This window comes from Nothobranchius furzeri, chromosome 8, assembly GCF_043380555.1.
Source record: "Nothobranchius furzeri strain GRZ-AD chromosome 8, NfurGRZ-RIMD1, whole genome shotgun sequence".
Taxonomy (NCBI): domain Eukaryota; kingdom Metazoa; phylum Chordata; class Actinopteri; order Cyprinodontiformes; family Nothobranchiidae; genus Nothobranchius; species Nothobranchius furzeri.
In genome coordinates this window covers 72,370,404-72,386,178 of record NC_091748.1, presented here as the reverse complement: position 1 = coordinate 72,386,178, position 15,775 = coordinate 72,370,404, and the positions used below count along the sequence as shown (strand labels likewise).

The following is a 15,775-nucleotide window of genomic DNA, read 5'->3' as shown; positions in this document are numbered from 1 at the left end:
ACTAAATTAAGAGTAGGCTCACCCAGAAAGGATTTTTACATTTTTTTAAGATGATCAGTCATGTTTGTCATGCAGGATGAATATGAAAATAGTCTTCTAAAGGGCTGGACAATCAATCGTTTTTTAGACTGAGTCTGCGATTTTAAACAAAGCGGTCAAAAGATCGTCAAAGCTGCGTGTGTTTTTTTTGTGTGTTTTTTGTGTGTGTGTGTGTGTGTGTGGGGGGGGGGGGGGGGCGCTCCTTACTGATCCAGGGTCTGTTTTGTCAACTTTTTACACATCTAGGGTTTTGCCCCTGTGTTACCACGGCAACAGCCAGCATGGGAGAGGGGGTTTATTGGAGCCGAGACCAGTTGTTCATTGCTGCACATTTTGGTTATTTTTCCCGTTTTATTTTTTCAATACGTAGAGATGCTAAAGCCCATAATAATTCTGTCACCGTTTGCAGCAAGTGCCGACTCTCAGCACCATGAGTGAGTGAGTGAGGGAGGGAGGGAGGGAGGGAGTGAGAGAGGGAGGGAGCACTCTAGTCGAGCTGAAAACGAAAATGGTTTGAATTTTTCTGATGGCACACTAATTCAAACAAGCATGTAAATGTGTCAGAGGTGTTTAGTGAGTTCAGACGGCACAGAAAAACATTCGGGCAGCTTAGCTTAGTAATGCAGAAAACTATGAATATTTTCATATTTAAACTTGAAAGCTACTTTTACCTTCACTTTTCCTTGTTACAGTAGAACAAGAAGAACAACATGTTTTACAGAAAGCGCTTCTCTTGATAAAAATCACAAGTTGCTTCACTATTGGGTTGGTTGAAAAAAATGGGTTGGCTTTAAATGTTTTTATTGTATGACTAAATGTTATATATATATATATATATATATATATATATAGGAGACATATACATGTTTCTTGATGTGTTTTTGGTGGGTTTATTTGTTGTAAACGGAGATCATTGTCAGGTCAGGTGATCATGGGTGGGGATTTAACATCTCCAGCACCTGCTCTGATAATATGGGAAAAGGAGGAGTGGGTGAGCAAGTTGCCGCATATTTTTGTTGACCGTCAGTTGATCGCTGTGATAATTGTACTGTTTGATTTTGAGCATGTTATGTTTCGAGTTAATTGGAGTTACTCTAATAAAGTTTTTGGAATCGCAGCTGATGTTTGTAAAGAGCGCGTCACGCCGGCCCGACTCAGCCTCTCAAGCGGCTTTTAGTTTGCCTCTTAAGTCGCGGAAATATTATAAATATTGTGTTGAACCTTGATTTGAAGAAAATCGAGATATGAACTGAAATCGCAATTCAGTGTTTTTCTAAAATCGTTCAGCGCTAGACTTCTACCGCCCTCCTGCATTAGCTTCTGATAGAAAATTGACGGAAAAACATTCGGTTAAAAAAATCCTGACAGATCTACATCACGCTGTCACTTAACATTCATGGACTCACCCATCTTGACTTCCGACGGGGAAGGCTGTTGTTGGTTTAGCGTCCAGGAAACAGCAGAGAACATCTCGACTAGTAGAAGCTAGTCATTAGCATTAGCAACTCCACCAAACAGCAGAACTCCTCCAGGCTTGAGTTAGTTGTGTAGATAAAACATCAACTTTACAGAACAGAGTCGGTGGTAGAATCATGTCGCTGTTGGCCAATCAGAGGAGAGATGTCCAAATATCAGGAAATAGTTGCCACCATCTCTTCCGGCTGACTTCTACATCCTCAAACAGGCACACTGGAACTTCTTTTTCCTAAAGAACAACTTACAAGGCGTTTGCTCCTACTAGAAACCACTGCAAATAAATAAAAAATATTTGTCAATTGTCCTTTAACATCTATTAATTCTTAGGGTATTTTCCTTTCATTTTAGGATTGGAGTAGCTTTCACAGGCAGAAATGGAGAGACCATGGAAATCAAAACATTTGGCAAATGTGAAAAGTATGTTCCTTTTTGCAACTGTTGCAATTCAAACACAGTTTTAGATTGCTTACAAACTTATTCCTTTACTTTAGCAAGAAGTGCATCTAGTACAGATTACAAAACTATGTCTTTCAAAAATGTGTTGCATAGTTTCTGCACCAGAGAAGAATTGTAATGCACGTTTCTGTCTCCCAGGTATAAACTACTCCATGTGCTGGAGTTTGATCCAAATCGCAGGAGAATGAGCGTCATCCTGCAAACTCCCTCAGGTGCTGTTGTCTTCTTCTACCACACAAATGTTTTTGTTTCTGTTGTAAATAAACTGCCTTCAGCCTCCAACTGTGCATCTAAAAAAAAAAGATCCTCTTGAAGAAAATAAAAATACTTATGTTTGTAATTTTGTTACTACTATATTTTAAAGGAGGAAAACTGCTGTTCACCAAGGGCGCTGAGTCGGCCATCTTGCCTTTCAGCAGTAGTGGTGAGATTGAGAAAACGAGACTTCATGTGGATGAGTTTGCTTTGGTAAGAAATTCAGAATATTAACTCATTCACTGCCAGCCATTTCCTGATTAGAAAAGCCCTTTGCTGCCAGCGTTTTTCAGCATTTTTACTGTTTTTTTAAAACTCAAAGAAAGTTGCGCGCTATGATAATGTCGACACCAAAACAAAGCGGAGACTCGGCTCTTACATCAAGAGGAATCCGCACGTTTCGAGCGTTATCCGTTCTTTCGTAATCTATTGTTGAATTGTGATCGGCAGAAGCTTTTCCGGTTTGCGCCTCACTTTTTTTTTACAGCAGCGGCCCAAAACGATCTCCTAACACATGGATTTTCTGCTTCCTGATCACATGACGTACGAGGATGAAGATCGGCTTTAGAGCTGGGATGTTTGTTCTCACGGTGCGGGGGCTCGTTCCGATGCCCACACAGTACCATACCATACCATATTTATTTATAAAGCACCATTTCAAAACGGCATCAAATCAAAGCTTTATTTATAAAGCGCCTTCCGCAACCCTGTCAGGAAGCCCAAGGCGCTGAAAGTTTGGCCGCTAACCAAAGTGCTGTACATAAAAAAGCCAAATGCTTCAACAAGAAACACAATAAGAACAGGCAAAATACATAAGAACAATGCATAAATAGTCAGTGATAAAAATTCCTACTAAAAACAATAAAATAGGAGAACAGTTAGCAGCACTATAAAATAAAATAATGTGATGAATGATAAAAACATTTGAAATGGCACAAATAAAACGAAATAAGCTACCAGATGGTGCGAGGTGCCAAAAGTGTGCAACTGAATCATAAAAACGGAATTAAAAAATCAAATCCGGTGCTAGATTTTCATGAAAAGTGTCACGGAGGGAAGGCAATACTAAAGGAGTGTGTTTTCAGGGCCGACTTGAAACTGCTATCAGAGGGAGCCAGACGCACACGGAAGGGCAGAGTTCCAGAGTTTTGGGGCTGCATAAGAGAAGGCATGCTCCCCCCGTGATTTGTACCGAACCTTCGGAACAACAAGCAGCAGATGATCTGTTGACCGAAGGCTATGGGTGGGAACATACAGGGTCAGCAGGTCCGTCAGATAGGATGGAGATGGGCAGTACAAAGCCTTGTAAACATATAACAAGACCTTGAAGTTAATCCTAAATTTGACTGGGAGCCAGTGTAAATCTGCGAGGATGGGACTGATGTGCATGCGTCTGTCGGTGTTAGTTAAAAATCTGGCCGTGGCATTTTGTACCTTCTGCAGTTTGCTTAAGGCTGAAGCATTAATCCCAATCAGGACAGAATTCGCGTAATCCAGACGTGAAGTAATGAAAGCATGAATGACTGACTCAAGATCCGGGCGTTTGAGGATTGACTTAAGACGAGTGATGCGGCGGAGTTGGAAAAAGCAGGACTTGACTGTAGCGCTGACTTGTGAAGACATTGAAAGGTCAGAGTCCAGTTTCACACCTAGGCTAGTGGCACATGATTTGAGATTAAGTGGAAGAGTTGAGACATTTAAAGCACCATTCATGTTAGTGGGGCTACAAAGTATGGCATCTTGCTGTCATTTAATCGTAGGCAGTTTTGAGAAAGCCAGGATCTGACCTGGGAGGCATTCTGACATTAGAGAAAATGAGTGCTGTTGGTTGATTTGAAGCTAGATCTGGCAATCATCTGCATAAAAGTGGTAGTTAACCCCGAGACTTGCGAAAATCTTACCAAGTGGTAGCATGTAAATTGAAAAGAGGAGAGGACCCAGGATGGAGCCCTGCGGTACTCCCCATGGAAGTGGGACATTGGGAGAAGAGCAGTCTCCAACATGAACACTAAAACACCGACCATTAAGGTATGACTTAAACCATTCGAGGGCAGTAAAAAAAATGCAAATGACTTTAGTCGTCATTGGCAGTGAACGAGTTAACCATTGAGTCATGTTTTGTCTAAAAAGATGAAGAAAACATTTAGGCTGAAGCGACATGTTTCTGGCTTGATTTGAGCAATAATGGTGGTGCTGGTGTGTGTAGAGTGTGATTAGCTAATGATGCAGTGATGAAGCTGTGTTTCTCATTAAACCCAGTCACACACATCATATGACACATGCACACATGATGTCATCATATGTCAGCACCGTGGTGGTGCTCTGAACTGGACTGATTTGTGGTCAGCAGCCTCTCAGGCTTGTTCAGTGGTAATTCCTCTGCATTTCTCCACTACAAATCTTGCCATCCCCCAACTAAATCTTATCAAATTGTTTTTGGCGCTTTTGTATTTTAATTTTAATCTTTTTTTGGTTAAAGTTTTTATTGCATGTTTCCTTTTATCCTTCAATTGAATGTATTTTCTTTTGTTGTTTACTCTTGCACCCATCCTCTGTGCGTTGCAGAAAGGTATGCGGACCCTCGTGGTTGCATGTCGCCACTTCTCTCCAGAGGAGTACATCGATGTGGACAAGCGCCTGACCGCCGCGCGCACTGCTCTGCAGCAGAGAGAGGAGCGTCTGCAGGAAGCTTTCAGCCACATCGAGAGAGATCTGCAGCTCCTGGGAGCAACCGCCGTGGAGGACAAGTATGCTTCTTTAACAATAATTCACAATAAAGTTGTTATTCCTTCGTGGATTATTTAATGATTGCTTCAATGAAACAAAAAACACAACATGCTGCGTGCTACTCCACTGTTTAGTGAGCTTTTTAATAGTAATCCGTGTCAGGTGGTCAAACAAGTATTTCAGTGATGACTGGTTTTGTTGCCTGTTCTTCAAATCAATAATTAGCCTCTCTTAACTTTTCCCTGTTAAACTAACAGAAGTGAATTAATCTGGTCTTCCTTAATTATCGCCCTAATATATTTTTATCTTTCTTCTGACCTACGACCAAGCCTCTAAAACCAATTTCTTTCCTAACAGCCTCAGGTGCACTTTTGGTTCACCTCTAATTAGCAGAATTTAAAAGGATGGCTGTAACTGTGTTGATGTTCCCAAACAGCTACTCTGTTAGAAGTTTTAATTATTCTGCCACTTATTTTAATTCTCAAACAGTTAAATGATGGAAAAGGGATTTAAAATTTAACACTATATTGTCCTAAATGTGTATTATTCTTTGTAAGTAAACCGACTTCAAAGAAAAGACGGGTTATTTTAAAGCTGTCTAAAAAGGCAGCAGGAAGAGAAGAAGACACCTGAAGATGTCACCTCTCCAAGCCTCTCTGATAAAAATGTTGCTGTGTGTTTGCATTTGTGCTTCACATTAACCCCGGCTTCTCACACCATGATTGCATCGCCTGGATTAAAGACTACCTGGCAAACAGACCTCAGTTTGTGAGGCTGAAGAACTGCACATCAAACCAGGCGATCAGTAACATTGGAGCACCACAGGGGACTGTACTCTCACCATTCCTTTTCACCCTGTACACCTCAGACTTCCGGTACAAATCAGAGACCTGTCATCTACAGAAATACTCAGATGACTCTGCAGTTGTCGGGTGTATCAGAGATGGACAGGAAGCTGAGTACAGAGAGCTGGTGGAGCGCTTTGTGGCATGGTGTGGAAACAATCATTTGACCTTGAACGTGAACAAAACAAAGGAGATGATTTTAGACTTCAGAAGAAACCAGGTGGAGTCAAACACTGTTTCCATCATGGGAGAAGAAGTGGAGGTGGTTGAGGAATACAAATACCTTGGAGTTCACCTGGACAACAGACTGGACTGGAGAAAGAACAGCCAAGCTGTTTACAAGAAGGGACACAGCAGACTGCACTTCTTGAGGATGCTTAGGTCCTTCAATGTCTGTAGCAAGATGCTGCAGATCTTCTACAAGTCTGTTGTTGAGAGTGTAATCTCTTCAGCCATCGTCTGTTGGGGTAGCAGCATCAGAAGCAGGGACCTGAAAAGGCTCAGCAGCCTAATAAAAAAGGCTGGTTCTGTTCTGGGGACGACTGTGGAACCACTGGAGGAGATAATGCAAAGAAGGATTCTCCAGAGAATCAAGAAAATGATGGACAACCCTGAGCATTCTCTTCACAAGACTGTCCGACAACGGAAGAGTGTCTTCAGTCAGAGGCTTCTTCAGTTTCGCTGCAACACTGACCGCTACTGGAGATCCTTCCTGCCAACAGCCCTTTTAATATACAATAACTCTTTGATGACTTGATTATTATTATTATTCTGAGCTACTACAGCAATCAAGTTCCCTCTGGGATTAATAAAGTATTTTTGAATTGATTCTTACTTCACTCTTCACTGCTCCGTCTTTGTGGGCACACCTGGTCACATTCAAAAGTTCTTCCCCGGTACGAACAGCGAGACGAGCATTTCCTTTTGTTTTCAGTCATATATGAGTAAAATGCATGGCGGATGGGGAGGGTCATGCTCGGTCTCTATAGGAACACTAGCTGTGGCCAGAAGTTGGATTATCTGTGGTGTCAGTGTTATGCTGTCATGCACAAGTCACCGCACCCTGAGCTACACCTCACACGTTACCTTCTGTCTCAGACTTCAAGACAAAGTTCAGGAGACCATTGAGGCTCTGCGACTGGCGGGAATCAAAGTGTGGGTGTTGACAGGGGACAAACACGAGACAGCGGTTAGTGTCAGCTTGTCCTGTGGCCACTTTCACAGGACCATGAACATCTTGGAGCTCCTCCAGCAACGCTCTGATAACGAGTGTGCTGAGCAGCTCCGCAGACTGGCCAGAAGGTGTGTTGGATTATCTTTTCTAAGTCTGTCTGACGACATTTTCAAGGATATAGCTTTTGGAATTGGGAATTATTTTGTTCCTATTAGCCTGAATATTTGTTCTCAGGATAAAGGACGACCATGTGATTCAACATGGGTTGGTTGTCGACGGGGCCAGTCTGTCTTTGGCATTGAGGGAGCACGAGAAGCTCTTCATGGAAGTGTGTAAAAACTGCTCAGCTGTGCTGTGCTGCCGCATGGCCCCACTGCAGAAAGCCAAGGTAAAGATCTAAAAGATGAAGATAAACGAGCTGCACTTTTATAACACCTTTCTTAGTCAGAGGACTCCTAAGCACTCTACACAACAGTAAATCATTAGTTTGCTTGTCCGACATTCACCCTTTTGTGTCGGTATTCTTCCACTTAGCTTATAGCAACATAAATGGTAAACAAACTGGTGGGAGTGAAGCAGGTGGAGTTAAATCATGATATGCACAACGGCTGAAGGAATGGACAACAACGCTGCAGCACAGCTTATTTGGGCTATACTGTATGTTTCTTAGATGATGTGATATCGGATGACCGCTTCCACCGTCTCCTCACTTCCGGTAGGCGAGTGTCCAACCTGCACGAGCTCGGCGGAGCTGTTTCCATGCAGAAGAAGTCAGTTTCTACATGCATTAGCTGGGTTCTTCAGCTCAGAGTCAGATTGGCTTCAGTCAGACTAACGTGTTTAAATGCATCTTCAAATTCCAACGTCTGCCTATGTAAGCCTTATGGCAGGGGTCCTCGATCCTGGTCCTGGAGGGCCGGTATCCAGCAGGCCTTGTGGTTTTTCTGCTCCAACAGACTTGATTCAGTGGTTGAAACACCTGTGCAGCAGCTCATCAGGCTCTGCAGAAGCCTGTTAATTAGCTGCTGATTGAAGTCAGGTGTGTTGAAACAGAGTTCAAACTAAAACATGCAGGATACCGGCCCCCCAGGACCAGGATTGGGGACCCCTGCCTTATGGGCTCGACACACGGGAGGCGACATCGCCTCCTCCATTCATTTTCAATGAGACATGGTCGGCAAAGCGATAATTGCGGGTCTCCCTCCTACTAAGCGAAACGCGAAAAACGTTCGTGTGAAATTTTGCGCTTGCGCACGTGTCGTGCACAGGCGACCCAGCGACGCGATCCCAGAAAGTTGAAATATTTTCAACTTTTCACCGCTGTCGCTCGGACGAGGACCAATCAACAGAGGTTTCATTCACTGACCAATGAGCGGACAGGATGCTTCGTACATCTCCGAGCAAACATGGAGGAGAAGTTGACACTTGCTGTGACGGATTTCCCAGAACTTTACAATATTTCTACCAAAAAGTATAGAGATATTCACAAAAAGGCCGCGGCATGGGAAATTGTTGGTGACTATTATTAGTATATGCCGGCGCCTTGCTGGCACAGGCCTGCTGCCAGGCTGGAAGCAGACACCAGCCTCCACGACCATAGTCCCGTTCACCTTCACCGCTGCAACCGGCACCTCTTTGCCCTGCGCCTTTTGCGCCAGAGCTGCATAACTCTAGCAGCACCTTGTGAAACATCATATCTACCGCTTTTTAAACTCTGAACCGCTTAAATAACCTTAATTCCCTCCAAACCGACACAGCCAATCAAAACAATGGAAGATTCGATTTCGCCATGGAGCAGAACGCATCGACGGCTTTGCCGCTGCCGCGAGTCGTCTCCCGTGTGTCAGGTAATAAAAGCGATAGCGACGAATTTCGCTGATCGCGGTCGTTTGTCGCCCCCGTGTATTGAGCCCACTAGTCAATAGTTCGGTTGCCATGTAAACGCACTGATGGACACACATCCCTATCAAAGATTTGGTCACTCTTCCCACAAGTGTCAGCGTCTTCACATTGTGGAGTTTATGTAAACATTATGTCACATTTCTCTTTTTAGGTGGTGCGACTTTTGAAGACCTCTCCAGAAAAGCCAATCACCTTGGCCGTTGGGGATGGAGCAAATGATGTCGGCATGATACAAGAAGCCCATGTGGGCATAGGTAAATGGATCCCCTGCACACACACACACAGCTGCATACTGCTGGTCGATTTTAGGAAGAGGCTGAATCGCCAAAATTCTAGCAGAATTTTCTATTTCTATTTAATCCGCGATTGTCTTATATCAAGTTTCATGAAAATATTCTTATTGTACAGTAACATTTTCAAACATGACAGAAAATGACATCATACCATCAAAAGCTATTCCTCTAATGCAGGGATTCCCTAAGTGTTGTGCGCGCACCCCTGGGGGTGCGAGAGCTGCCGCTAGGGGGTGTGCGAGGTGAAAAGTGTAATGGCTGCGGAGCTCAGAGAAGTCTGTCAAAAGTCACCATTAGCATAGCCAGAAACTTAAAAACTAGAGGTGCTGAAAAAAATCGATTCAAGTCTGAATCGGGATTCTTATTAAGAATGATTCAGAGTCGATTCACAAAGGTTCGATTCCAGGAACTCCAGGAAGTTGCAGTACTCGGGATTACTCATGTGTTTATTTGAAGTTATTGATAAATGAGAGAAAAGATTTTCCTTTGTAAGAAATCTGAGGCACTTTTTTTAAACAGGTTGAGGACTCAAATGTTAAACTTGTTTCTACAGATACTTAAAAAGTATTTGACTGTATTACTTTCAAAGCTACTGTTAGGTAACTAAAGATTTGTTATATTTTACAAGGTAAGCAAAAATAAATGTTGCATTTTAGTCAAAATATTGTTTCTTTTTAGTTTTAGAATCACTTTATTTTACCTTGTAAATTAGCTCTTTTTTGTAGCATGACCAATTTAAAGTAAAATAAAAAAAATCCCATAGCTTTAACTAACTTGCACAACAAAGTAGTTAATCCTGGAACTGACACTCTTTGTTAATATTGATTGTGAATCGATTTAAATCAAGAATCAATTCTGAATCGAATCGGCACCCCGAGAATCGGAATCGAATCAAATCGTGAGTTGCTCTGAGATTCACATCCCGAGCAAATACGAATAAATGACTTTAATTCAAAGGTAAACATACTGTAGCATTGTACACCACCACAAACACTATTTACTTAACCACTTAGAAAGGAACTGTTCTACATATCAGCAGCAGGATCAGCGCACTTTCTGATATCAACAAGCAGGGCTTGGTTACACACACACACAGCAAGGGCTCGGGGCTGGGGGTTTGGAAAACATGAGGCGTGAGCAGAAGCGTTCGTCGAAAATTCTGGCCTGATGTGAACAGAGGAGCAGCGCGCAAAATTCATGAGCGATCCGCTTCGTGGCGCTTTGCAGCTGATGTGATCCTGGCGTTACTCTACTGTATGTGTTTTAAAGGCGTGTGTGTGTGTGTGTGTGCGTGTGTGTGTGTGTGTGTGTCCAGGTATCATGGGGAAGGAGGGTCGTCAGGCCGTGAGAAACAGTGACTATGCAATAGCTAGGTTTAAGTTCCTGGCTAAACTCCTGCTGGTCCACGGTCACTTCTACTACATTCGAATAGCTACGCTTGTACAGTACTTTTTCTACAAGGTATATTCTGGCTCCATTTATTAAAATAATATACGTCTTTTCACTCATGAGCTGGTAAATTATTTTCTCCTCCCTCCCTTTTCTAGAATGTGTGTTTTATCACGCCACAGTTTTTATACCAGTTCTTCTGTTTGTTTTCGCAACAAGTAAGTTTCTTTATATTTCTGTTTCCCTTTGTGTTGTTGTTTTGTTCCTGTGTTACATAGTCGTGCCTTTAGGCCACTTTACAGGGATTTAGTTTCCAGTTCATAAAAAGATGAATTGGTTTGACAGTTTTAAATGCCACATTCAGATGTTTTCTTTGGAGTGAAAAGATGAATGTATCTGTGGAATTATGTTTTATTAAACTCCGTGGATAAACAGTAAGGTATGATGGAGGGAACCATCACTTTACTGGTGCTTCATGTCTGACTCTGACGTCTCTTCCTGTTGATGTTCAGGCTTTGCTCAGGGTATCCGCAGGTCCTTAAAAAGTCTTAAGAAGTCTTAAATTTGCTTTTCCAAATTTAAGGCCTTAAAAATCCATAAAGATTACAAAGAATCCTTAAATAGAGTTTCCAAAGGTCTTAAATTACCAAAGACCCAATGAACACGATTCTTTTATTTCTATAAAATTTTCGTGAATTTCTAGTGTTCAGCATTTTTTGTGTATGATATTGGCGTAAGCGGAACCGTACACATTCAGTTGGTTGTGAAAGGGGGCCATTTTTAGATGAGCACATTAGCTGGTTAAGCTAGTGGGAGCTTGCGCCGTGGGGAAGTGCAAGTTTAATGGTAACTGGATGCTAATCCCACGTTCGCGACTTGGTTAGCACCGGTTCCAGGCAATAGCCGGAAATTATAGCTTAAATTAAATTTTAAAAAATAGCTTAAATTTGGTCAAAGTGGCCTTAAAAAGGTCTTAAAAAGTCTTCAATTTGACTCCCTTAAACCTGCAGGTACCCTGTTTGTTGGATGAGTTTGATGCTGCTATTTAGCTGTTGACATGTGGTCTCTGTCCAATCCAGACTCTGTATGACAGTGTTTACCTGACGTTGTACAACATCTGCTTCACCTCGCTGCCCATCCTGGTGTACAGTCTGTTTGAACAGCTGGTGCACCCACATGTACTCCAGAGTAAACCTGGTCTGTACAGGTAAAGCTGTGTGTAACCTTCATCTTCTTCGTCAGTTGGAAGCAGTTGTTTTCAAATGCTTCCAGGGAAGAATCTTGTCTGCTTTTCAGCAAAAGATGCTGATTATTTTGTAACATACTACATAAATATGGTGACCCCTTTAAATCATTAAAGCATGATTTATACTTGAACTCAGTTCGGAAGTGAAGTCGGACTGTGTGTCATCAACAGAGACATCAGCAGGAATTCTCTGCTGTCTTTCCGGACCTTCTTGTACTGGACTCTGTTGGGCTTCTGTCACGCCTTTGTTTTCTTCTTTGGGTCCTACATACTGATGGGAGAAGACACAACGCTGATGGGGAATGGACAGGTGTGTGTTTTGATTGTATTGTTTGTGTACGTGAAGTTTGTGTGGTCGATTTCTTAGAAATGTTACAGCTGAGAGAAAGGTCAGTTCAGTCATAAATGGTAGGTATTCGGTCCAGAGCTTGTTGAAATGTAATGCTATTAATGCATCTGTTTACCTGCTGGTGTTTCTAACCTTTTCCCTGATATTGCTGTTTGGGATCTGTCTGTTTCTCATTTTTTACTAGACAGTTCACTTTCCTTCTTATTTTTCTTCCTGCTACATATCTTGCCATCTTTCTTTCTTTCTGCCTGTAGTCTGCTGTTTCTGAATGCACTCACCTTTCTAACTCTCCCTCAGTTGTCGTTTTCCTCCCATCTTTGGTTGATCATGCCTTTTTCCTTCTGCCTTCACGCTGTGCATGTCTTCAGATCTTGCGAGCTAACAGGCAGCTGGTAAGAGTCTGCTCTACAGTTGAATGCATGTCTTCATGGGAGGTTAATGGGAGGACTGGAAGATTCACCAACATGTTCTGTTGTCTAAAATGCTAACGTTGCTATTTGAGTAAATAATGTCAAATATCTTTGCAAGATGATGTGTTCATATATTTTTGAGGCAACAGAGATGCAGGTGGGCTATAGAAAGTAAAGTCTATTAATTCCCTGATTTGAGATTTAAAAAAAGACTGAATGTAAAATCTACAAAAACCCTCAAAGGTATTTATTTCCATTTGAACATGAAAATAAATGTTGTAGGGGTCTTATGTCACACCGGACAGGGTTTGCTATAGGGCTGCACAATATCTCGCAAATATATTGTTATCGCGATATCAGCATGTGCGATATGTATATCGCAAAAAACAGATAAAAATTGCAATGAATGGTCAGCTCAAATGTTTGCTACACATAACGCATTCTTTCAATCAAAGTGAAGCATGATTTTTTTTTAAACTAATCAAATAGAGCTCTTCACCCATTTGGCCAAATGGTTGGATTCTCATAGGTTAGAGTCCCGCCCCCCGAGGTGGACGGTACTTAATTTTGATGGTTAGCAAACACCTGAGTTAGCTTTATTCTGCTCCATCTGCTGATTCTGCTTTTCCCGGGATCCACTGATTACCTTTTCTTGTTCATTTTCTTTTTCCCTTTCCTCACATCTTTTGCTTTTCTCATTTTTATGATTTATTTATTTCTTTGTTTTTGACTATTTTTGATCCAGAGTTAAAGGGGCATTATGGAATTTTGACGGCCAAAACATGTATAGAAATAATAAATGTCTTCTTCATACATTCTCCTGCAATGCCCTGGTCCTGTAGAATGAGCCCTGGCATTTTTACTGTGATTGCCTGTTTTTCTGTAAAATCACAGAAAAAGAGAGATGCTCGGGTCGAGCAGGCTGCTTCATGCGCGTTCACGCTCAGGCATCGCCCGTAGCATTTGCTATCCGTAGCTTTAGCAGCAGAGAGAGAGGCAGTGCCACTTTGTCGCTGTTGCTAACGCCTAGTGATGAACCTAGCTACATTTCTGAGGACCCATAACTACTTTCTTCTAGATATTTCCTGCAAATTAGCAACAAAATAGCTATTTTCGCTCCAAACCGTTCTTTGAACGTTGTTTCAGCTGTCATCAAGGACATAAATGTTACAGATACAAAGGACGTCACTGGCGCTTCAGCTTACCTAGTAGGACGTCGGACTCTCATGCAGAAGACCTGGGTTTGATTCTGGGTGTGAACATAGTTTATTTAGAGTTTCTTTTTTACATTAATGGTATATATTTTTTACAGTAAGATGCCCAAATTTTTATTTGAGACTCGCCGAACGGCATTGAATTCACAGATAAAAAAGATGTGGGTTCAACTTTCATTTTGGATCAATTTTTCAAGCAAGGGAAGGGAATGATCTGAGCATGCAGGAGAACTGACCCATCATAAACCTTTGTCGGCTGTGCTGAAGAGAAAGGTACAGAACCAAATTATTTAATTAATTAGCTGCGCGTTCTCCTGTCCTCTGTCCTCCGGGCCACACACACACACACACTCACACACATGACACAGGACTGTCTCAGCTGTTATTTTCGTTAAGGAGTGTGCACGTACACCACGCGCGCCTTGTGCACGAGCCTACTATTGAAGCTGCCGTTACGCTTTTGGCCTGAGGGGGCAATCACGAGCATAAAAATTCAAAACTCCGTAAAGTCCCTTTAAGTTGTTATTTATCGCAAGTAATATCGTCATCACAATATTAATCACTGCTGTCGAACATCGTAGGTTTTCCTAATATCGTGCAGCCCTAGTATGCTACTGATTTATTCACCACCCATGGTCTATAGCATAAGTCCTGTAATGCAGCTAACTGGATAGAGCCCACTCCACTTGCTATTACACTTTAATATTCACGCTCCAGTTGTGTTAGAATTAGCTGTCCTGCAAAGTGAGAAGCCTCACAGGCACATTAGTAGGAGCCTTTAGCTTGTAGAAGTGTTTGCTCTCTTCCACATGTGCAAACAAAAGCCTGAGCCTGCTCACATTGTCTATGGTGTCATTAATCTGAGCGTGTGGGCTTTCATTAAGAAATAATGTTTAAGTTACACTAACTGCCCGATCTTTTGGCCATCTGTACCCAAACAAGGGATGTAAACCCACGTTGTTAGTTATGTTTGCAGAGGCTGATCATCTTATCATGTGTACTACCACTAACCATGTTTGTGCATGTAAACAACCATCGTAAACAACGCTGCTGTTGATATCTGGATGCTAGGATCTTGTCGGCTAATAATGTTCAGCGCGAAGGCCTGGTAATAAAAGTGATCTGTTTTCATAGATGTTTGGGAACTGGACGTTTGGAACGCTCGTCTTTACCGTTATGGTAGTCACGGTCACGTTGAAGGTAAGTAACCATAAAAGTTATAGTCTCAGCTGTATTTCTGCATTTAAAGTAGGAAAGCAACGATACTACATTTTCCAAACCGATACGACACCGATACTTGGATCTGAGTACTCGCCGATACCGATTACCGATACCAATACTTCTACCACTCAAAAAAATGCAGTGATTTGGAATACAGGTTTTATTTTCTTCTCTGCTTTCAACAGGAAAAGACTGTGATGTAGATAAAAACTAAAATATTAGGTGAACAGAAATGACAAGTTACAGTGAAGCCATTTTCAAGCAACTGCATTGGTATCGGTTCCTGGTATCTGTTAACTTTTACCGATACCAGTATTGTATCGGTGCATCCCTAATTTAAAGTATTTATCAGTTACTTACAAGTTGTTTTTTAGCACAAATGAGGAAAGTTGATTAGTCTTCGGTCATGAACAGAACAGTGATTTTAGATGATTCCTAACGGTGTTTTGTTTAAGCTACCATGTAGCATCTGCTGCTGTCAGCATTAGGAACATGTTCAGCTGCACAGAATAGAATAGAAAAGACTCTTTAGGGCATCACATACACTTAGATAGTAGGAAAATACGAGTGAATGCACAACAGTAGTACAGTAGGCTATAATTGTAACCTAAAAATGAATAAAAATGGGAAATTTAGTTTCCAAGAAGAAACGGCATAAAGGACACCGAAATGTGCATCCTGGTATATAATGCAGATCTCAGCGTGACACACACCGTATAATTTGTTTCTACACTCGGGGTAAAATACAGTGTGTTGAGAGGATGAAGATGTCAGTGGGC

At 41.9% G+C, this 15,775-nt stretch overlaps 1 protein-coding gene across 4 annotated transcripts in view; it reads left to right on the top strand.

Annotated features, from left to right (window-relative positions):
- Window positions 1-15,775, top strand: part of atp11b (ATPase phospholipid transporting 11B) — an 82,882-nt gene that overhangs the window by 45,076 nt on the left and 22,031 nt on the right. For 3 of the 4 annotated variants that reach the window (XR_011521424.1, XM_015971066.3, XM_054752065.2), the window contains exons 15-27: window positions 1,864-1,932; window positions 2,110-2,183; window positions 2,336-2,439; window positions 4,792-4,973; window positions 6,897-7,100; window positions 7,207-7,360; window positions 9,026-9,128; window positions 10,483-10,628; window positions 10,715-10,774; window positions 11,636-11,763; window positions 11,974-12,112; window positions 12,520-12,543; window positions 14,910-14,975. Coding sequence is in view for 3 of the 4 variants with exons in the window: in XM_015971066.3 (XP_015826552.3) it covers window positions 1,864-1,932; window positions 2,110-2,183; window positions 2,336-2,439; window positions 4,792-4,973; window positions 6,897-7,100; window positions 7,207-7,360; window positions 9,026-9,128; window positions 10,483-10,628; window positions 10,715-10,774; window positions 11,636-11,763; window positions 11,974-12,112; window positions 12,520-12,543; window positions 14,910-14,975 (1,453 nt within the window). In the remaining variant the exon portion in view is untranslated. The remainder of the gene's footprint in view (window positions 1-1,863; window positions 1,933-2,109; window positions 2,184-2,335; window positions 2,440-4,791; window positions 4,974-6,896; window positions 7,101-7,206; window positions 7,361-9,025; window positions 9,129-10,482; window positions 10,629-10,714; window positions 10,775-11,635; window positions 11,764-11,973; window positions 12,113-12,519; window positions 12,544-14,909; window positions 14,976-15,775) is intronic. The other variant, XM_015971067.3, reaches the window with a different exon arrangement.